The following is a 23193-nucleotide window of genomic DNA, read 5'->3' on the forward strand; positions in this document are numbered from 1 at the left end:
GCAGAATAATTCTATACATTGCAGTGCAAATGCACACAATTGGCTTTCATGATCTGATGAGGAACCGTTCCTCCCACTGTCCATTCCAGATTTGTACTCGAAGGAGACGTACTTATTACCATTAGCACCTTTTAACTCTTGATGCTGCATACTGTCAACATGTTACTACCTCCATCCATATCTAGGAAAAAGGAGGAGGCAGGGAGAGAATGTACGTCTGAAGAAGACATTATACACGGGAGAAATCACCGATTCGATCTTTTCTTTCCAAATAAGTGCCTCCAGAATGTTGAAAGCTGCCATCTGGAACAAGATTATAATTTGAATGACCGAATCTCTTAAACGTTTATAGCATCAGCGAAATATAATCCTAAAAGTGAAACAAGTGAATTGCACATAGGAAAGGAAAAAAGACACCAACCAGAAATTGTCAATCAAAAGGAAGTTGTCAAGACTAAATCATAAGAATAGCAAATCTAGATTGTTCCCTTGTCAGCTTAAGTTCTAATCAGCTCTTTCTCCACCTAATGAATTTAGAATTTGCAAAACCAAAATCCATGGTAAAGCATCCAGTACATATCCAAAAGAGTGCCTCATGTGTCAATTGTTAAACTGTATGAAGAATGTGACCTGACTATCAGAAGAGATTAAAGTAAATGAACAATGTGAATATGGCACCCAAGGAGTGGTGAAGTGGGTGCAAACCTTAGACACCAAGGTTCAAATGAAATCCCAGTTAGAAACAAAAAATACTATGTGATTTTTTTCCATCTATCTAAGTCTTGGTGGCAGAGTTATCCAGTACATGGGCTGGTGGAAGGTAGCAAGTACCCACTGGATTAGTCAAGGTGTGCACAAGTTCGCACAAGAAATTGAAGAATGTGAATAAGTTGTGAAGCAATGAAGCAGGAACAAAAGAATGAATTTAAACCCATGAGAAATACACCTAAGATGGCAATGTAATTTTTTTGAGCATGCATAAAGAAGAAAAAGGGATATATCGTCATTCGATTATACTTCTCTCTCTTGTTATATATTGATAAGACATAAACCATCTGCCAAAGACAGAGAGAAAAGGATTATTACCCTCAATATAAAAGCAAAATAAGTAGTTATCAAGAATATAACGCGGCACGCATCATATATACCATTGCACGATAATATACAAAATCCGTATAATATATAAAGTTCACTATTCAGCAGAGGATAAGCCATCATATGCACAGATGAACTAACACTTGCAAGTTGAAACAAGGAAAGGAGGAAGAAAGGGGAGTGGGAAATATTAAATTCTTCACCTAAACGGACTAAATAGCTTTAGCTCAATCTTGTGTCACAAGTGAAAAGATTATAAAAAAATGAAAATGTTACATTCTAACCCCTTCATAACAAGTCTGAGAGCATGGAAAAGCTGGCAATCTCACACTTATGTTTCCTAATAACAAGATGAATGACCCATTCCCTTCATTTTTACTTATTACTATCTCTAATACTCCCTCCGGTCCAATTTAAGTGACATAGTTTGAACTGACACGGAGTTTAAGAAAGAAATGAACACTTTTGAAACTTGTGGTCTTAAACATGTCGGAAATTTGGGTGGATACAAAACTTTTGACTTGTGGCCTTCTACATGTCTTAATATTTGTATGATTGTAAAAGTTTCTCAAGGTAAAATTGGAAATATAAAAATTATTTCCAAATATAGAAGTGTGTCATTCTTTTTGGAATGGACTAGTAAGGAAATAGTGTCACATAAATTGGAATGGAGAGAGTATTAAACTTTCATATCGAGTCAAAAACAGCCAGAGAGACAAACGTATGAAACTTCATAACCAATGCAACACCATAAGATTCAGGTGTTTATAATGTTGGTGTAAAGCTGTCCAGAGTATGGCAAGGCAGTGAGTTGAATATTAAAGATGTGAACAAATGTAGATTAGTGACAGAAACTCTCCTAAAGGAATCGATTGATATTGCTCTCTTCAAGAACTGGCTCCCTTTTTTCAATGGGTAAAATTTATTCAAGAACTGAAGTTTGAGTGTTGGTTGACTTGCTCATTAGGAACTGTGTTTCCAGATTATGGACAAGATCTTTCTTTCTGGTGGTTCATATATATATTTTATTTGGGGGGGGGAGGGGGGAGTAGGGGGGGTATCATTACCTGTTGGAGCACTATGTTAGTATACTTGCTAGCAAATTCATGGCAGCTTTTGAAGGGTTGTTTATACTTTTTTCAATTTGCATATTTCTGGGAAGGGTAATTGTTGCCTTTCCTCTAAATAAGCTCCTTATATTATAGGAATGACTTTTGGAAAGATTATTCTTTTTTTAAAGTCATTTACAAAAACTACAAAATAAAAATTAAGTTAGTTACAAAGACCTAAAGTTATTTACAAAAACTAAAAATTAACAGCAATCTTTACAAGGAGAAGGACGAATGATAAAGATGGAATAGAGGAGAAGTTAAGGATTTTGTTTTTGAGAGGGAGTTTCAGAAATCACAAGAGATATTACAGATAAACTAGCAAAAACCTTGGTCAAATCAAAATGCTAACAAGTTGAAAAGTTATAAGTTGGGGGCGTCCAATGTATGGCTTTTGGTTTATTTTGGCTTATAAGTACTAATATTATTATCAAACGCGCAGATAATCCAAAAATATTTATAAGCTAGTTTGACCAACTTACTTATAAGCTTACCCAAACACAATCCACTTACTTTCATTTCTAAATTAGTTGTTTTGCATAATAGAGTTGTTCCCCTTACTGCATTCATTTACGTCCCAAACTTTTGTTGTCTCCAACTCGTGTATCTTTCACTGTTTCTAACAGCAGTGAATTTCAAATCAGCGTAACAACTCTGTAATGCATGTGGTAAAAATCCTACCATATTCCCATATCAGTATGATTTGGAGTTGGGAAGGTTAACTGATTTTTTCAATGGCCGATCCAGTTTTAAAGGTTCTAAGAGCTGTACAGATCAAATTTCTCAATTACAAGTCGTCAAAGCTCCTTATCCTACAACTTCCAGCCAAGTGGCAACTCCAAATATATTGTAGGTGAAATGACATCTTCTCTTTTATAACGATGGTGCTTGGGCCAACTTGCATGTACCTAGACTATTCCACCGTATACCAGCAACTTCCTACTAGCACAAGTGGTCGGGTAACTTTGCCCCCTAAGACTTAGACCTATGGAAGAAATCCCCTAACTTTATTGTCTCTGCTCATATTTGCACCCTGTTCTCCAAGATTTTCTTTCACCATCTTCGTTGACCGATGGTGGGGCAAACCTCAGCGGTCAACTGAATTAGGCGAATATCACATCTTTGAGAAAGTGGTGGAGCCAACCTCAACAAGGACGCAAAGTCCCTAAGGGAGAGCTATGTGACATCCCAGGCGAATCTCACACCAACAAAACACGGAAGAGATGCTGGGTAAATAAGTAAATAAGCCTTAGACTCTAGTGATGTGTTTTAAAGCCGTGCAGGCCTAGGCCTAAAGTGGACAATATCACTAGTGGATAGGCTGTTATTTATAAATATGTGACTTCCAGGAGAATCCTATATCGATAAAACACAGGAGAGATGTTGGATATATAAATAAACAAGTCTTAGACCGTAGTGATGCGTTTTAAATCCATGCGAGCCTACGCCCAAAGCGGACAATATCACTAGTGGGTTGGGCTGTTACATATGGTATCACAGCCACTCCACATGCAACCTTGAACGATGGTAGGGCAAACCTCAGCGCGAGGACGCTAAGTTCCTAAAGGGTGAATGTGACACCCTAGGTGGATCCCACATCGACAAAACACGGGAGAAATATTGGGTATATAGGTAAAAACGCCTATATCACAGCCACTCCACATGAAACCTTGAAAGATGGTAGGGCAAACCTCAGCGCGAGGACGCTAAGTTCCTAAGGGGTGTATGTGACACCCTAGGTGGATCCCACATCGACAAAACACGGGAGAAATATTGGGTATATAGGTTAAAAAGTCTTAAGACTCTGATGACGCGTTTTAAAGTCGTGCGGGCCTAGGCCCAAAACGGACAATATCACTAATGCGTTGGGTTGTTACAAGTTTTGAACGCATACCTAAGTTATCTAGCCTGTCTCACAGAATATCATAATAGGGTCTATAAACATCAAGCAGGATGCTCTCAGTCTTATGCTTTTTTCAACACCTATCCCTAATCCCTAAACGAAATCTCACACCACAATCTTCAAAGTGCCTCCATTATAAGATTTAAAAAAAGGAGACAAATGGTCTCTGTTAGATATAGATATGTAGTTGTCCCACATTGGAATATGTGTAGTATGCCCTTTGTATAGAGTAGCTATAAATTAGCATATCTTATATTGCATTAGACACACAATATCAATATATCATATTTTCTCCCGTGCTTTCTCACATGGTATCAGAGCAATCGTGAGAGATTTATCGCTGTGCTTAAATTCCAGCGACTCCGGGAAGGAAAATCAGTTGACCGGAAGCCTTTTTCCGGCAGGTCTGCCGCAAGTAAAAAAAAAGCCACTTTTCGTCAGTGTTGTGCAAAAACCAACACCACCACAAAGTAGATCGGGCTCCGGCGACCAACCCATACAAAAATCTCCATCAGAATACCCTCCACTCGCCACCGGAAGAAAATTTTCCAGCGAAGTTCCGACGTCACGTGGGCCACCTTCCGGCCATTTTTTAGCGATGACTCTTCAGGACAAATTGTTCCCCTTGCAATTCCGAGCCTACCCATCCAGGTTAGGCCAAATTCTGACAACTTTCATATTTTTCCGGCGTGAATAGGGATTTCAAAAGTGGACTTCCGGCCATTTTTTGAAAACGTTTCTTCAGAACAGTTGGGTCGTATGGTAATTCCGATCCTACCCCTACTATTTTTATTTCATTCCGACCACTTTGAATTTTTCCGGCAGCTACAATACTATTCCGACTGCTACAGTATTTCGTTGTTCTGTTTCGTTGTTCCTTACTCTGTTTCAATGGATTACATTTGATTATTTCTCTAATTTGGTAATAATTTGCAACGATGTCTTTGGGAATTGATGCTTTTGGGTCTAAAAACATGAGTTCTGGAAGCTCTAGTGTTATGATTACTTTAGAACCTTTAATGGGAGGTTCAAACTACTTAGTTTGGGCTTCATCTGTCGAGTTGTGGTGTAAAGGTCAAGGTGTTCAAGATCATCTAGTTAAACAGTCTAGCGAAGGAGATGAAAAGGTGATAGCGCTTTGGGCAAAGATTGATGCTCAATTATGTAGCATCTTGTGGCATTCTATTGATTCCAAGTTGATGCCTTTGTTTCGTCCATTCCAGACATGTTATTTGGTTTGGGCAAAGGCTCGTACCTTATACACTAATGACATATCTCGCTTCTATGATGTGATATCACGGATGACAAACTTAAAGAAGCAAGAATTAGATATGTCTACTTACTTGGGTCAAGTACAAGCAGTCATGGAGGAATTTGAGACATTAATGTCAGCTTCTGCTAGTGTGGCAAAACAACAAGAGCAGCGACAAAAGATGTTTCTAGTTCTTACACTCGCTGGACTTCCTAATGATCTTGATTCAGTGCGAGACCAAATTTTGGTTAGTCCAACTGTTCCCACAGTTGATGATTTATTCTCTTGATTACTCCGCCTTGCTGCAGCACCAAGTCACCCAGTGATCTCATCACAAATACTTGATTCATCTGTTCTCGCATCGCAGATAGTGGATGTTCGGGGCGTCTCAAACTATGGAGAACAGAGGAGGACGAGGTCGTTTTGGGAGATCTAGACCCAAGTGTTCTTATTTTCACAAACTTGGACACACTCGTGAAATGTGCTATTCCTTACATGGTCGTCCACCCAAAAATGCTTACGTTGCTCAAACCAAGACTACAGGTAACCAAGGTTTTTCTATATCTAAAGAAGAATATAATGAGCTCCTTCAGTATCGAGCAAGTAAGCAGACATCTCCACAAGTAGCCTCAGTTGCCCAGACTGATACTCCTGTTGCTGGTAATTCTTTTGCTTGTGTTTCCCAGTCTAGTACTCTTGGACCATGGGTCATGGACTCGGGCGCTTCTGATCACATCTCTGGTAATAAATCACTTTTGTCGAATATTGTATATTCACAGTCTCTTCCCACTGTTACTTTATCCAATGGATGTCAAACTAAGGCACAAGGGGTTGGACAAGCTAACCTATTGTCTTCTATCACCCTAGATTCCGTTCTTTATGTACCTGGTTGTCCTTTTAGTCTTGCATCTGTTAGTCGTTTGACTCGTGCCCTCCATTGTGGTATATATTTTACTGATGATTCTTTTATTATGCAGAACCGCAATACGGGACAGACAATTGGTACAGGACGTGAATCATAAGGCCTTTACTACCTTAATTCACTCAGTCCTTCCACAACATGTCTAGTTACTGATCCTCCGGACCTAATCCACTGTCGTTTAGGACATCCAAGTTTATCCAAACTTCAGAAGATGGTGCCTAGTTTATCCAGTTTGTCTACATTAGATTGTGAGTCGTGTCAGCTTGGGAAACATACCCGAGCTTCCTTTCTGCGTAGTGTTGAGAGTCATGCAGAGTCTGTTTTCTCCTTGGTTCATTCTGATATATGGGGTCCTAGTAGAGTCAGTTCAACCTTGGGATTTCGTTATTTTGTTAGTTTCATTGATGATTACTCAAAATGTACTTGGTTTTTCTTAATGAAAGATCGTTCTGAGTTATTCTCTATATTCCAGAGTTTTTGTGCTGAAATAAAAAATCAATTTGGTATTATTCGCATTTTTCGCAGTGATAATGCCTTAGAATATGTATCTTCTCAGTTTCAGTAGTTTATGACTTCTCATGGAATTATTCATCAGACATCTTGTCCTTATACCCCTCAGCAAAATAGGGTTGCAGAGAGAAAGAATAGGCACCTTATTGAGACTGCTCGCACACTTTTAATTGAATCTCGTGTTCCATTGCATTTTTGGGGCGATGCAGTTCTCACAGCTTGTTATTTGATTAATAGGATGCCTTCATCTCCCATCAAGGATCAGATTCCGCATTCAGTATTGTTTCCCCAGTCAGCCTTATACCCTCTTCCACCTCGTATTTTTGGGAGCACATGTTTTGTTCATAACTTAGCCCCTGGGAAAGATAAGTTAGCTCCTCGTGCTCTCAAGTGTGTCTTCCTTGGCTATTCTCGTGTTCAGAAGGGATATCTTTGTTATTCACTTGATCTTCGTAGGTACCTTATGTCAGCTGACGTCACATTTTTTGAGTCTAAACCTTTCTTTGCTTCTGCTGACCACCATGATATATCTGAGGTCTTACCTATACCGACCTTTGAGGAGTTTCCTATAGCTCCTCCTCCACCTTCGAACACAGAGGTTTCACCCATACTAACCATTGAGGAGTCTAGTGTTGTTCCTCCTAGTTCCCCAGTCACAGGAACATCACTCTTGACTTATCATCGTCGTCTGTGCCCTACATCAGGCCCAACTGGTTCTCGTCCTGCACCTGACCCTGCTCCTACTGCGGAACCTGCTCCTAGTACACTGATTGCACTTCGAAAAGGTATACGGACCACACTTAACCCTAATCCTCATTATGTTGGTTTGTGTTATCATCGTTTGTCATCTCCCCATATTATGCTTTTATATCTTTTTTATCCTTGGTTTCCATCCCTAAGTCTATAGGTGAAGCGTTGTCTCATCCAGGATGGCGACAGGCTATGAGTGACGAGATATCTGCTTTACATACAAGTGGTACTTGGGAGCTCGTTCCTCTTCCTTCAGGTAAATCTACTGTTGGTTGTTGTTGGGTTTATGCAGTCAAAGTTGGTCCCGATGGCTAGATTGATCGACTTAAGGCCCGTCTTGTTGCCAAAGGATATACTCAGATATTTGGGCTCGATTACAGTGATACCTTCTCTCCTGTGGCTAAAGTGGCATCAGTCCACCTTTTTCTATCCATGGTTGCGGTTAGTCATTGGCCCCTCTATTAGCTGGACATTAAGAATGCCTTTCTTCACGGTGATCTTGAGGATGAGGTTTATATGGAGCAACCACCTAGTTTTGTTGCTCAAGGGGAGTCTCGTGGCCTTGTATGTCGCTTGCGTCGGTCACTTTATGGTCTTAAGCAGTCTCCTCGAGCCTGGTTTGGTAAGTTCAGCACGGTTATCCAGGAGTTTGGCACGACTCGTAGTGAAGCTGATCACTCTGTGTTTTATCGACACTCTACTTCAAGTCTATGTATTTATCTGGTAGTCTATGTTGATGATATTGTTATTACTGGCAATGATCAAGATGGTATTACTAATCTGAAGAAGCATCTCTTCCAGCATTTTCAAACTAAGGATCTAGGTAGATTGAAGTACTTTCTAGGTATTGAGGTTGCTCAATCTAGCTTAGGTATTGTTATTTCTCAAAGGAAATATGCTTTAGACATTCTTGAGGAGACAGGGATGATAGGTTGCAGACCTGTTGACACTTCGATGGATCCGAATTCTAAACTTCTGCCAGGACAGGGGGACCCGCTTAGCGATCATGCAAGCTATATGCGATTGGTTGGTAAATTAAATTATCTCACAGTGACTAGACCGGACATTTCTTATCCTGTGAGTGTTGTAAGTCAGTTTATGAATTCTCCCTGTGATAGTCATTGGGATGCAGTCGTCCGCATTATCTGGTATATAAATTGGCTCCAGGCAAAGGATTACTGTTTGAGGATCGAGGTCATGAGCAGATCGTTGGGTACTCAGATGCTGATTGGGCAAGATCACTTTCTGATAGATGTTCTACGTCTGAATATTGTGTTTTAGTAGGAGGACATTTAGTGTCCTGGAAAAGCAAGAAACAGAATGCAGTTGCTCGGTCTAGTGCAGAAGCAGAATATCGAGCAATGGCTATGGCAACATGTGAACTAGTCTGGACCAAACAATTGCTCAAGGAGTTGAAATTTGGTGAAATCAGTCAGATGGAACTTGTGTGCGATAATCAAGCTGTCCTTCATATTGCATCAAATCCGGTGTTTCATGAGAGAACTAAACACATTGAGATTGATTGTCACTTCGTAAGAGAGAAGATACTTTCAGGAGATATTACTACGAAGTTTGTGAGGTCGAATGATCAACTTGTAGATATTTTCACCAAGTCACTCACCGGTCCTCGCATTGGTTACATATGTAACAAGCCCGGTACATATGATTTGTATGCTCCGGCTTGAGGGAGAGTGTTAGATATAGATATGTAGTTGTCCCACATTGGAATAGGTGTAGTATGCCCTTTGTATAGAGTAGCTATAAATTAGCACATCTTGTATTGCATTATACACACAATATCAATATATCATATTTTCTCCCGTGCCTTCTCACAGTCTCCTCGTCGGATACCACTCGAACCCAAAATTTCACATAGAGTACCATTCAACAAGATGGAAAAATGATAACATAGTTATCTAGTGTCTTATCCCTCCTCAAATGCTCCAAGAATGTACTCCCTCCGTTCCAATTTATGTGAACCTATTTCCTTTTTTGTCCGTTCCAGAAAGAATGACCCCTTTCTAAATTTAGAAACAATTTAGCCTAAACTTATAATTCTACCCTTAATGAGAAGCTTTTATAACCACACAAATATAAGCTTTTATAACCACACAAATACTCCAGGCCCCTTTTTGACTTGTTTAGGACCACAAATTCCAAAAGCCTTCATTTCTTCTTAAACTCCGTGTCCGTATCCAGTCATACAGGTTCACATAAATTGGAACGAAGGGAGTACCTTTTTTACAATCGAGAAATACTAAATGACAAGTGGCACACAATTCAAAACTCAGAAAAAAATGGGTCCACCCTTCTATCCTTCTCCACTTAATACCAGGCTTTTGTCTACAGCAGGATTCGAACCTAGGGATTAACCACATGAAGTGTTGCGCTCTTACCACAAGACCAAAACCATGGGGGCCACACAAACCTCATTCTTTCAAACACATAAAATAAATTACCCTAATTAACACGACAATATGCTTTCTTAATAAAAAATTTGCATAAGCTTCTCACTTGCTAATCTCAAATCTGTCAATTCATTTGCTATATGAATTGCATCAAGTATTTGGTAGTGAAACTATGTCCTCTAAGATAGATTTACAGAAGTTCTCCACCTTGCCAATCCCTAATTGAGTTCAAGATCTAAAATTGGACAAGATGGTCGTGTTTTCTTAACCCTACAATAATGTTACATAGATCCTTAAAACTCTCTGCCACGCCTATGCTGATCCTGCATAATTTGGATGAGAAAGTATCGGTTACGCACTTGATTTGGTAAACTAACCTGGGTTGCTTTGACCACGGCTATTGCCAAGAAACATATGTTGGTATGGTCTTTGGTTTCGATTTACACACACTTTATGAATATTTTAAAGTAGAAAGTTCGCTATTACACAAAGTATATTCCTGGGATAAAAATACAAGGTATTAAAAAAGAAATTATTTATGCTAGTTTTTGATGAAGAATTTATTTATCCTAGTTTTAATTCAACAACTTTTCAATTAATTATTAAAATATATACATATATGTGTTATAACTTTCATTTATTAGCCACATTTCTCAACACTTACTGTACTCATATCCCTAATTCTTAATCCTAAGATCTAGGCAATAATGAACCTGTGATCTATAGGCCACGGGTTCGAATCGTGGAAGCAACCACTAATACTTACATTAGGTTAAGTTGTCTACATCACAACTCTTAGGGTGCGGCTCTTCCCCGACCCTGCGTGAACGCGGGATACCTTGTGCACGGGGCTGCTCTAATGAATTTGACATCTAAATCTGCACCTACACCGGATACCCACACCTGTGTTCATGTAACATAACCCTATAATACTTCACAGTTCAGACTTATACCCACCATTTTCACCCTTAGTCTGCTATGACGCCTGAACTCTAGAAGCTACTCTAAGTTGGTTTTACATCACGAGATAACTTGACAGTTGACACATTCTGATCACACCCCCTCAATTTAGAACAGATTAAGAAAATTACAAAATTACAGGATTATCCAATTAAGTATATTTAACCACTTATTCTAGTGTTAAACTAAGAAGCAAGGGCAAGTAATTGAATGGCAATTCTGGCACTTGCTTATTTAAGTAAGAGTTAGTTAGTTAAACAAAACAACTCCTTTCTCGAATTGCATTAGTACTACATTCCTAACTAGCTTCTCAATATATAAGTTATAACATTGGAAAAACAATGTGATACAATTGATTTTTTTCCTCTATCAAAGAAATGTGATAGAAGCCATGCTCACATTTAGTGAACAAGTTATACTTGGAATATAATGTGAGGATTAATAATCCAATAATTATTATCTCACATTGAGTGTGGTATAAAAATAATACACCAATTGTGGTACGAATAATCCGGCGATTGCTTATACCGGAATTAAAAAATGCAATCAAGCGCGGAATAAAATAATCCCACGTTTTATCCCGGGTTGTTACCCCTTATCCTTCTAATCTAAGAGTTGCAAATGATTCATCTATATGTGCATTTCACACAAACATATCCTAGTTCAACTCCAACAATAACAGTTTATCAATCTGGACCCACCAAACCCACTTAACTCAATAAAATTGATCAGTATCTCCCAAATAAATTTACTAATGGAAACGAATATCAACAGTAGTTCAGAACAACTCACATGTCCATGGTGAGTCTTCAATCCGCGATCTTCCACCCGACAATTGCCATCTATTAGAAGAGTCTTGACTGGAACCTAATGATCATGGCAACAACAGACATCAAACATTTAAGCGCTTTTATATAAAGCACCAGTTTAACAACTCCAAAATCACTGCATTTCAACTCCCTACACTAAGTTTGGATAATAATTACACAGAATATTAAGTCTGTAACAATTCAAATTAAAAGGTCAAGTAATCTGAATTCAAAGTCACAAAGTACTGAACAGATAACTATCAATTTCAAATTCAAAGAAAATGGAATTAAGGAAACTCACCACATTGTCCTGAGGCTTCTTCTTGTAATAGGCCAATAATCGAGTCTCAAGAACAAAATAGCGCATATGAATATAGGATTTCCCTATCTTCCTCCTCCCATACCTCACCATCCATCCCTCATACACCACTTTCGACATCTATAACTCTCCAATTATATATTTACACGTTTTCAGAATCCAAATTGTTGAAACAAAAAAAAAACTCCAGAAATTTTTAGAAAATCGGAAGACCAGTGGAATCCTCACTTCCGCCAATTCGATTAACACTATGGGTCATCATTATTGCAAATTTCTCCACAAAAAAAAAAGAGAATCTTCCAATCAATCCGCAAAGTTCAAATTTCAAATTCACTTACTGAAACCAAATGAACACTCCGAAATTCACTAGACGATTACAAAAATTTATTCCAAATTGATGATCGCAGCTAAAACAGTTCGAATCTCCTCAATTTGTGAAGGAAAAAAGAAGTTGCACGTAAAATGAGCTAATGTGTAAGTGCAACCTACGTGTCTTTACTTCAGATAGTCAAATATACGTGCGTGCACACACTTGTGGAGCTAGTGCATCTACTGGAGTATACAATCAGTACACACACAGAGGAAAGAGATACGACATATATATCTGTAGTTAGAAAGAAGGAGGAGGAGGGGCGGGGTGGGGGAGAGGCTCACATGATCTGCGCCAGCGCCACCAGAATTGCAGAGTAAAATGGCCGGCGAATGGAAGAGAGAAAAACAGTGGGAAGAATTGGGATTATGAAATAAGTAAAGTTTTACATAAAGAGGGTGTTTGGCCATTTTTAAAAATCAGTTTTACCGTTTAAAAATATTTTTAAACACTTCAAACTTATCATTTATTTACAATCAACTGATCCAAACGTATAGTACTTAGTACTGTAATGTTTTTATTTTCTTTTGAAAGCTCTTTATGTTTCTTTTTTATTTTATCGCATAAAGTTTCTTTTTTGGTTGGTGTATTCAGATAGAATTTGATTTTGATATCCATGGGACTCGTTTAAGCAACAGGTGCCAAGTCAACTTCAGCGTCCGATGGATATTTACTGGAAGGTGAGGGAATATGATCTGACAGACACTACTGTGATTGCCACGTTGTAATTGAGACACAGCTCGGTCATGATTGAGGGTCTTGGAGCGGAGGTGACGGTATATGGTTAGTTGTAAGCGTAAGACAAGTTGGCATTTTCCCAAATGATTGATCGGATCAATTGATTTTTTTAGCTCTTTACCAGCTTGTTTTTAAATTCATGACTCTACCTTTTTTTTATACATACGAGAGATTTACTTTTCCACATAAGTGATTTGCCTTTTACACATGAGAGATCTGAAAAGGATATTTTCTCCGATTCAAAATTGTAAAGGGGCATACATTACAATCATTTGTCCTTTTCTTCGGGTCAATTGGTTTTGTGGCACATTACAAATTTATTTTTGGTTTTATGACCTCATCTCTTTTTTTTTTTACACATGAGAAATTTGCTTTTGCACTGTGAGAGATCTATCTTTTACGCGTAAGAGATCGAAACAAAACATTTTCTTAAATTCAATATTGTAATAAGCTATTGAGGCCTAAAACTCTTTGCCAAACGACGATAATGTGCTTGATCTTTTGGACAAACGTTTAGTTTTCTGTCCTTTTCCTTGTTTAATAAATTGAACTTAAATTGAGATCTTCAATGAATTTTGTCGAATCATTCCCAAAGTATAATGTGAAGATACCATTTGTTATATAGGGTGCGAGGAAAGTCGCATTAGAACCTGTTTTACCTAGTCAAGGAATTAGTTAATCAGTTTGAACTTATATGTCATAGAGGACGAACAATTACATTTTTTAAGTTTCCTAAGACTGTGAGAATTAATGATATGTGTAATTATTCAAAAGTTAACTTTAAATTTTTGTTATCTTCATCTTTTCACACTACCTCCTGCTACTTTTTCCTCCATGCTAATTGCTACTTTTTCATCAATAATGGAGTATATGTTTTAGTGAAATGCTTGCACATCCCATGTCTATCTATTAAAATATTTGTTATTTTCAAAATGAAACAATTACTCACAACATATGTGTTTTAAAATAGCAGGTGCTAAATTAATTACAACACTTAGTTTAAATTAAAAATGATTCGATTGTTTAATTACTACTCGTGATACCAAACATGATGCACGGAATTACCAAGTAGGCTTTCTGAACACACACTTAAGAAAGCAAGATATCTTGAGCTTCAAAGAAAATTTTACAACTAATTACCGTCCGTTGCATTTAAGAAAAGTCGAAACACGTACATCTGCAATTACCCCCATCAAATTATTCTGTGCTTATTCCATCGTTATCAGCAAGTATCTTAAATCAGTAGCAACCCACGGATAGTCTACTTTTCAATGTCAAATTTACACTTAGCAGGCAAGACAAATGAATAATTTAAGAGCAGCATCTGAAAATGGTCATTCAGGGCCTTTCCCTACTAAAAAGAATATGGTACAAAAATGGTTATCCTACTGTAGATGTTCCTAACCATCAAGAGGCGCATGTGATTTCCTAATTTCTGACTGACCAGTCCCGGAAGCTGCAAAACCATAAGCTCCAGCAGTAGCAGCAAGGACAACAAATACCATGGAGAAAAGTTGAAAGTTTGCTAGCAACTCGCCTCGAACCTCGCTATCTGCTGAACGACACATGACGTCGTTCCCCTTAAGTTGGCAACCGTCTGGCATCATTGGACCATACAGAGTGAATGCAGTTTGGTAGAACCAAAGGCCTTGAAGTGTTACAGAAATGCCGCTAGCCAAGTCAACAGGGAAGCTGGTTGGCATAAGAGCTCCAGCGATAGTTGACAATACACAGAGGCCTATGAGGAGGACAAGGATAAGGTGATAGTACCCTTCAAGGCCTTTGTGGGTGGTGGAGTGGAAAGAGAACAAGAAATACTCTGCACAGAAAGCCGTGGCCACGATCAAGCAGAGAGCTCCATCAGGCAAGGGAAGAAAACTGCACGATGAGAGCACAATGTGTTGAGTTAAGAGCGTGATGGAATTGAAAAATCCAAGACAAACAGATAGCCATACAAATAAAAGTGTTCAAAGTTTGGCAGATAGTTTATTTATAAGTCCACATATACTGAGAACCCTTATCCAATAATTGAGGGTGACCGGGAAGTAGACCTACAAAAACCAATCATATGACTAATACAATGAATGTATGCAATGGCTACATCTTAACTAGATTTTTCCTCACTCACTAAATGATTATGAATTATGGAATATTTTGCTTCTTCTTAGTAAAGGGTACAGAAACTGTAATTGTAATCGCGCTCTGATTAATATCTAAGCTACTAACCAATAGTAAGATGACCAAATTACTCTCAAGAAATAAGCAATCATTGAGAAGGAGGAGAATTCCAACACATTGTATGATAGCACAACGAATTCATGAATATCTCAGTTAAATTCATGAATATCTCATTTTAACTGATTTTAGATGGATCTTTAACCTATGCATGTATAAATCCAAAACGGAAGGTTGGTGATGGTATGGTCCTCTAGTTTTTCTCTTGTTGATTTCAAATAAAAACTGATTCCAAAACACATCTTTGGAGCATGATTTCCAATTAGGATTGCATGAGTAGGAGGCATTCTAGGGAATCCAGACCCCTGTTCGGTAGACCAGCAAGAGAGATTCAACAATTATTGATGTAGGTGTAAGAAACATCAGATATCACTAATTTAACATATACACAGTATTCTTTTACATGCATCAGTTCATCCAGAAACATTTTTTATAACCGAGAAATCCCTGAGGACCAGTGCAGGTCATCCAGAAACTTAGATTTTGTGCGATTGTATTAGTACGTTTTTCAAATATAAGCATGTTCATTGACGTGCAAACTCAGGTCTCACTCTTTATATTCAATCCTATAACTTCTGAAAGGAACTACGCAGTTCATGAACTTAGTATCCTTTAAGTGAAATAACAAAGCAGGAATTGGCTCCTTTTCTAAGTGGAGAAGCATGGTTCATCTCTGGTTCCAACTAACCAAATGTTAACAAGATGTATGACTGAATTCATAATTGCAGTTCCTACAACTCCCATTAAAAGATCTTTGTTCAGTCAGTTTCCAACCATCTGTTATACCTAAGTGGTACCCCTTTTCAGCTAGCTAAAGGAATGTGTTACAGTGTTTGCTCTGACTGTTTCCCTTTAACTTTGAATGTTGCTTAAGACTAGAAGTGCTAAAAGCGGGGATATCTAGAAACAGGAAAACAGAAATAAAAGGGAAGTAGACGGGGTATCCCACAGGACGAATTGAGGAAGGGCAGTTAGAAGGCTAGAAAAGGGCTTAGTCGATTAAAGACATCTTGCAATTTTCCATTGGCAAGGGGAGAAAACCTCACTTGCTTTGCATGTGTTACAATCTTTGTCATTTTCCACTTTTCTCAGGGCTGGAAGAGCAGTCTTCTACAATCAGGTAGTACATATATATAATTATTTCAAAGATAAGTAGGCCTAGGGAAAAGAAAACTCACTAGATCCACAGCAAGTAACCCAATTTACAGTATGTAAATTACTTGACAAAATTTACTCCATTGTGATTTATATATTGAGAAATTGTATATACAACTATAATGATGCAGCAAAAGAACTATGCTGTGTGTATAAAGTTCCAAAACTTATGACTAGCCTGAAGAACTATTATGAGTAGATCACCGAGGAACAAGTCATAATGTTGAACAGAGAATACAGCTGCAATACAAAATAATTAAGCAGTAAACAATGATTACCATTAGCATATTGAGCACTCTATTCAATCTTCTCATCATTCTAACAAACAAAGCAATATGGTTCTATATAGGTTCCTTTACAAATAGAAAAAGTCAGAGTCACGCTCCTATCAGCAAATAATCATTATAAATCAATCAAGTATACTATAACTTAACTCAACCTTCTATCATAGGGAGCTCCATATCTGGCAACTTTATAATTCACTTGTGATGACAGGGAAGGAAAACGAGTGTAACTTTTCAGTTCAGCATCATAAGTCTAAATAGTACACACACATTTGGGTTCCACATGATCAAAAACAAATGATGAGAGCAATCGTCTAGATCTTCTAACTTCTATAGTTTACATAAGCACATAACATATACTATAACTTAGATAACCTTGGGCCAACAAGCAACGAAGGCAAGAAGATAGTGAAACAGGAAAACTAACCTGGTTTTCTCCGAAAGGAGCACAATTAAACCGAAGACGAAGAACATGAGAAGCATCCCAGCATGCTCAAAGTTATTCATATGAGTAGGATTCAAAACCCCATGAACTAAAAGTTTGAGGTGGGTTGAGTAGAAGAGCTCAATACAAAAATCAATAAAACCACCAATAGCTATAACATAAAGTTCCAAATATTTCAGCTTCCCATCAAAACCTGGAACAGGGTTCCAAACCCTTACCCTGAATGACTTGCGATTTGATGAATATCTAACCAGAGCACACCATATATGCCACACACCAACCACAAGAAACAGTGTTCCAGGTAGAACATGCCCAGGAAAAGAACCCATCTTTTCTTTTCTTGCACAACCAAGATAATATCTTCTTCAATAAACTTAAAAAACTATCAGAAAAACACTCTACCAAATAGCTTCAGCAAAATTCAAGATTGGCCCAATTCTTGAAACTTGTTCATTTCTTCAATACAATATGACCAAAAGAAAAAAAATTACACTTTTCTCATATGACCTGTTCTTTGTAATTGTGCTCTGTAAAACACTGAAATTTGCTCAAGAATCTAAGAAACAGCTAAGCAAGAAAGATGGGTTTTCAGTACAGTTAACGTTCTGTTAGAATATAATCTAAAACAGACTGAATCAATGCCCTCTTACCCCCAAAACAAGCTTGTTATGTCCTTGGCAATCAAGTAATTACAACCTGTTCCATAGAAAGCAGCGATTAAACTGTATGCAATAACCAAAACTGCACATTTACGAAACTACTAAGACTTTTTGAACGAAATAATTTCTCAAAAAGCAAAATTTAGAATTGACAAAAAGGAAATTGCGGAATAGGGAATTCCGTGTATTCTAGTCCTGGGGGAAGGCCCACTAAATGACTACCATAAAGTCAAAATAGTAACACTATTTTAGAAAGTTAATGCAAGTCCCACAAGAAGTCAATTGACAACAGCTTGAAAAGAAAATTCAAAAATCCACATTCCCACACGCCATAGTTGACAAGATTGAAGAATCAATCTCAGATCTATAATTATTTACTACTGTAGTAACAAAAAAGATTCAAACACAGCCCAAGAAAAGTAAATATGGCAGGTAAATGAGGCGCAGCTTCTAATTGTTGTGATTGCCAAAAAAAAAAGTCTAATTTTCTTGTTGTTTGGAAAGCAAGGAAAACGAGGGAGAAAAGTGAAGGAATGATGAAGAAAGAAGGTGGGGATCGGAGAAAGTTTTGATGGGGTCAAAATCAAAAGAGATTAAAAAAAGGCCAAAAGAAGTGACGCCAATTATGGATGTATAATTGAGTTTGAATGAATGGTGTCTCAGCTTTTTTTTCTCTATCTGACACATATGATTTTATTTACTCTTACGTGTGAATAGGAGTATATAAAATGAATGAAAAAGCTTTTGGTTTATAGTTAAGGGGTTTTTCACTCATCTAACGTCTCTCTCTAGCCTCTAGGTATTCTGTTTTATCGCCATTTGATATTTGGCATTGGGATATGTCCTCAAGATGGGGATTGGTTTTTGTGTTAGATTGGATCATGCTGCTTGGATTTTGTTCTTTTTGCGTTTTGGTAAAGTGAAAACTTCTACTATTTTCTTTTTCTATTACACTAGTATTCGTACATGCGTATTAAATATTATTTTTATAAAAAAAAAATATTTAAAAAAATTGGTAGACACAAAGGAACATGCAAATGCTATTATTTTATGAACATATAAATACATTGAATATTCTTACATTCAAGTCATGAACAAATAAACTTATCTATTCTCAAGATAGACACCAAAAGCACCATACATAATACAAAATTGCCATGAAAAAAAAAATTGTGTTATCTCATTATTACTATATCTAACTATCCATTAGAAAACTGTTAGTAATGAAAGGACCTATACACACCTAAAATTTTATGGAAAATTTTCGTTCTTGTACCATATAGGAAATTATATTACTAAATATGTTCATAGTTTGCATATTATCCTTTATGTTAATAGTATTTTTACAAAATATAAATCATGCATTAAATAAGGAATCATTGTAGCTATAGGCTTTATTGTTGTTATTTTTTTATTTTATGTTATGTATTTTATGTTATTTATTATGAGTTTATTGATAGTACTAATATATTGTCTCTTGTTGCTCTCTTGAGCCGAGGGTCTCTTGGAAACAGCCTCTCTGCCCCTCGGGGTAGGGGTACGGTCTGCGTACATATTACCCTCCCAGACCCCACTTGTGGGATTATACTGGGATGTTGTTGTTGTTGTATTGTAGCTATAGACTTCCTTATTTAGGCGCACTAAAATTGGGGGATTAAATATTCTTACAGATCTTCCAAACGCAAATCACGCACATTAATCTTCTTCGTCAGTTTCGTTTCAAATTTAGCGTCTCTACATCAAACGCAATTATTCTTCTACAATTCAAAAACGAATTGATTATTCTTCTACAATTCAAAAATGAATTGATTATTCTTCTACAATTCACAAATCAAAAACGACTAAATCTTCTACAATTCTTCTACATCAAACGCAATTATGTCCAAATTTCAGTAATACAAAGCAAAGGAAAAGAGAGCAGCAATTCCATCATTGACAACCATTAAAAAGTTTTGAAACTTTGAATTCAAATTTGGGTTTTCAAAAATCATTATTTGTTTAGATTGGGTATTATTGCAACAATTGGGAATATGATTTGGAGTTTATATCTCAATTTTGAGGGGTTTTGGTGAAGATTAGACTTGGTTTTGGCTGAATTTCTGATTGTAACTCGAAGAAGAAGAAGAAGAAGAAGAAGAAGAAGAAGAAGAAGAAGAAGAAGAAGAAGAAGAAGAAGAAGAAGAAGAAGAAGAAGAAGAAGACATGACATACATTATATTGCAGAAATTGTAGAAAAATTGTAGATAAATTGTAGTTAAATTGTATTCTGTTGTTTATTTATTTATTTTTTATTCATTTAACTTGTCACACCTCTTTTTTTACCTATACCCCCGAGAGTGTGTATATAAGGGAGTTTTTCCACTTAAAGGACAATGGAAACGGAATTTATTATTAAAAGATTCAGAGTCGCCACTTGGGATAATTTATGGTGTCCCAAATCACCGGTTCCAATCCCGAATCGAGAAAAAGATTAACTCTGTTTAACAGTCCGCGAACCAGAAATCCGGGTAAGAAATTCTGTTAACCCGGGAGAAGGTGTTAGGCACTCCCGAGTTCTGTGGTTCTAACACGATCGCTCAACTGTTATATTCGGCTTAATTATCTGATTCAGACATTTTGAACCTATGTGCAATTTAACTTTAAACCGCTTTCAATTATTTTAAGAAAGATTTCAACGTCATCTAAATCACGTCTTTGGACTGCGCCACATGAAATGCACCTACAGTCCGAGACATGTTCTATTTAACGTTGTTAAGATTGGGATTTGGGTCACATAAAATGCACATCCGAGTTTAGGAAGGTAATTTTAGCATAACGCGCCTAAAGCAACTACGCACTTTCAACTTTGCGAGGGCCATGAAAAATCAACTAAATGGCACGCCTCGATTTTTATTAAAGGAAAGGCATTCAATTAAGTGAACTACGGAAATTCATATTTAGAACTAAGTTGAAATGAATTATCACAACTACATCACGGGAACCGTACCCGTAGCCATGACAATATATTTAATTAATCACGTCCACATTCAAATAGTGAGTAAAAGGGGCTAGTGGTTCCAAATGAAATTTAAGCAGTTCATTTTTATAATCTCGCTAAATCGAAACCAAAACAATTATTAGCACTAAATAACCATCACATAATAATGTTGGAATAGATTTTACCTAAAACAATTACCATAACAGATAGATTCTTTCTAATCACTAATCACAACGGAATATAGTGCAACTGATAGCGTAGTCTCCATTTGTTGGCAATCAAAACTTTGTGTAGGAAGAGAGCAACAAGGTGAGGATTAATTATATTAGGAAATGTCACCTTCCATCCATGCCAACTACACTCTAATTTATTAGTTATTCACATACTATCTGAACATGACCCATATAAGTGCACGTTGGTACAAATTTGCGAAACAAAATGTGAATTCCACTACTTTCTTATAATAACAAAAGAAATTCGAAACAAAGAACCAGCTCAAACAAGTCTAAAATTAACGCTTCAAATCACCACATTAAACACCAAAAGCACGAAAACAGGCAGAGACATTTTGTTGTCAAACTGAAACAAAGGATAAGAAAGCATGGACCTCAAATGAAGCATCTTACTTTAGTAGTTTGAAACTCAACAATGAGCAGAACCGGGAACCAGCCTCGATAGGTGACGGACAGAATTAACTCGAGCTCGCTAGAGACCATGTGTCGCTGTGTTCTGTTCTTGGTGTTTGGGCAGTGAAGAACGAGCAGTCACCCCTCACTTTTATACACCTGGTGTGTGCGTCGTGGCATTTTCCGGCGAATTCGTCCCTGGTTTGATGAGAGGAGAAGTTAAAGTGTCGTTTGGGGTGAGGTGAAGAGAAAGGGGGTTGTTGTTTATGAGACGAAGGAGAAGGAGCGGTTTTGGCTGGTTTTGTTTGTGTTCTCTGAAAAAGACGATGACGGGGAGGGGGTGGACTGAAGAAGACGATCTTCAGGGGGACGGGGGACCTGTTGTTCAGCTGCTTGATTTTTTTTAGTCTCTTCAGCTCTAGCCCCTTTCGGATTTTTAAGCATCCCTTTATATGTAGAGTCTAGGTTTAGGTGTATTTTTGTGTATTTTGCCCATTAGTCCCTAGGTCTTTTTGTGTTAAGTCCTTAGGGTCTTCTTTATTTATTTTTTGTTCCAAAGAAGAGTCTAGAAAGGGTCCCTAGGCTTAATGAACTAATCCGAATTGGGCCAATAATTGGGTTCTAAAACTCTTAAAATTATGATCCAACACCTTAATTGACTTCTTTTAAAATAAGATAAAAATACTACACAATGCAAAGGCTAACATGAAACTATTACATACTTTTTTTTTGTATTTTCAAGATTATGTAAAGATAAAAATAAGCTATTTTTGTATATTTTCTTATTTAAATTTATGAAAGATACGTAGGCTAACATATTTTTTTGTAATTTTCCATTTTTTATGACGAAAATAAAGGAAAGAAGTCAAAAAATAGTTGAAATAGCTATATTAGGCCTAAATTAAATATTTTACGCTAAAATGTGAAAAATCTTGGGGAGGGTCAAAAATCACATGTCTACAGCTGCCCCTCTTTGACTGGAAATGTGAAGTGTTTTCAGACAAAGAACGACTAGACATGTATTTTGACCCGACCCTTATTTGGAGAGACTAAAACTAAGAGAGAAGGGAATGTGACCGAGCCTTGGTATCTGAGCTGCCTACATATCCTTGGCTATAAAGGAATCATGCCACGTGTAGTCCAGAGGTGAGCGAGATGATGGAGTATGCGGAGGTGGAGAGCCGGTCGAGGTGCCGTTCCGCCGAGGTTCTGGTCCGCGATTCCTGTTATTACATTAAAAATCAAATAAAAAAGACTAACTAAACCTATCACCTATGAGTCATAGGATTCCTATCTATAAGTCTTCTGAAACTTGATCTTGAGTCTTGAATGGTGCTTCATGCAGACTTTAGATTTAAACCTTGGCGCTTGTTAGCTGCAAGTGCTAGCTTGTTCTTCTACAGCTTTTTGGATCAAGACCGGACATGTAGTGCTTGTGACTTCCACCATGTCTTAAGCAGTTCACATCTTCCATCAACTTCTGCATTTGGATTCACTTCTTGCCTTTCTTTTTTTTTTTCTTTATTGTGACTAACTTTTGTTGATCACCTCGGACTGTTGACTCGCATTCTTGCCGCGAGCTTCTTTGGTTGCTGACTTGAATTACAATCTGAGATACTTTTCCTTTTCTTCAGGTGGACGCCTGATTGTTGAACTTGAATTGTATT

The 23193-nt window shown here is 37.3% G+C and overlaps 2 protein-coding genes across 2 annotated transcripts; both read right to left on the minus strand.

Annotated features, from left to right (window-relative positions):
* Positions 1-309: 309 nt before the first annotated feature.
* Positions 310-12988, minus strand: LOC107783213 (protein ENHANCED DISEASE RESISTANCE 2-like). Its single transcript, XM_016604184.2, has 4 exons — positions 12692-12988; positions 12020-12157; positions 11702-11776; positions 310-1055 (listed from the first exon to the last, which is right to left on the minus strand). The coding sequence occupies exons 1-4, from the start codon at positions 12815-12817 to the stop codon at positions 840-842; spliced, it is 555 nt and encodes a 184-aa protein (XP_016459670.1). The 5' UTR covers positions 12818-12988; the 3' UTR covers positions 310-839.
* Positions 12989-14324: 1336 nt separating this feature from the next.
* On the minus strand, positions 14325-21955 carry LOC107783214 (uncharacterized). The gene is made up of 3 exons (XM_016604187.2): positions 21527-21955; positions 17247-17960; positions 14325-15023 (listed from the first exon to the last, which is right to left on the minus strand). Exons 2-3 carry the CDS (start codon positions 17591-17593, stop codon positions 14546-14548), a joined length of 825 nt encoding a protein of 274 aa, XP_016459673.1. The 5' UTR covers positions 17594-17960; positions 21527-21955; the 3' UTR covers positions 14325-14545.
* Between the last annotated feature and the right edge of the window lie 1238 nt (positions 21956-23193).

Source organism: Nicotiana tabacum, chromosome 1 (genome assembly GCF_000715075.1).
Source record: "Nicotiana tabacum cultivar K326 chromosome 1, ASM71507v2, whole genome shotgun sequence".
NCBI classification, from domain to species: domain Eukaryota; kingdom Viridiplantae; phylum Streptophyta; class Magnoliopsida; order Solanales; family Solanaceae; genus Nicotiana; species Nicotiana tabacum.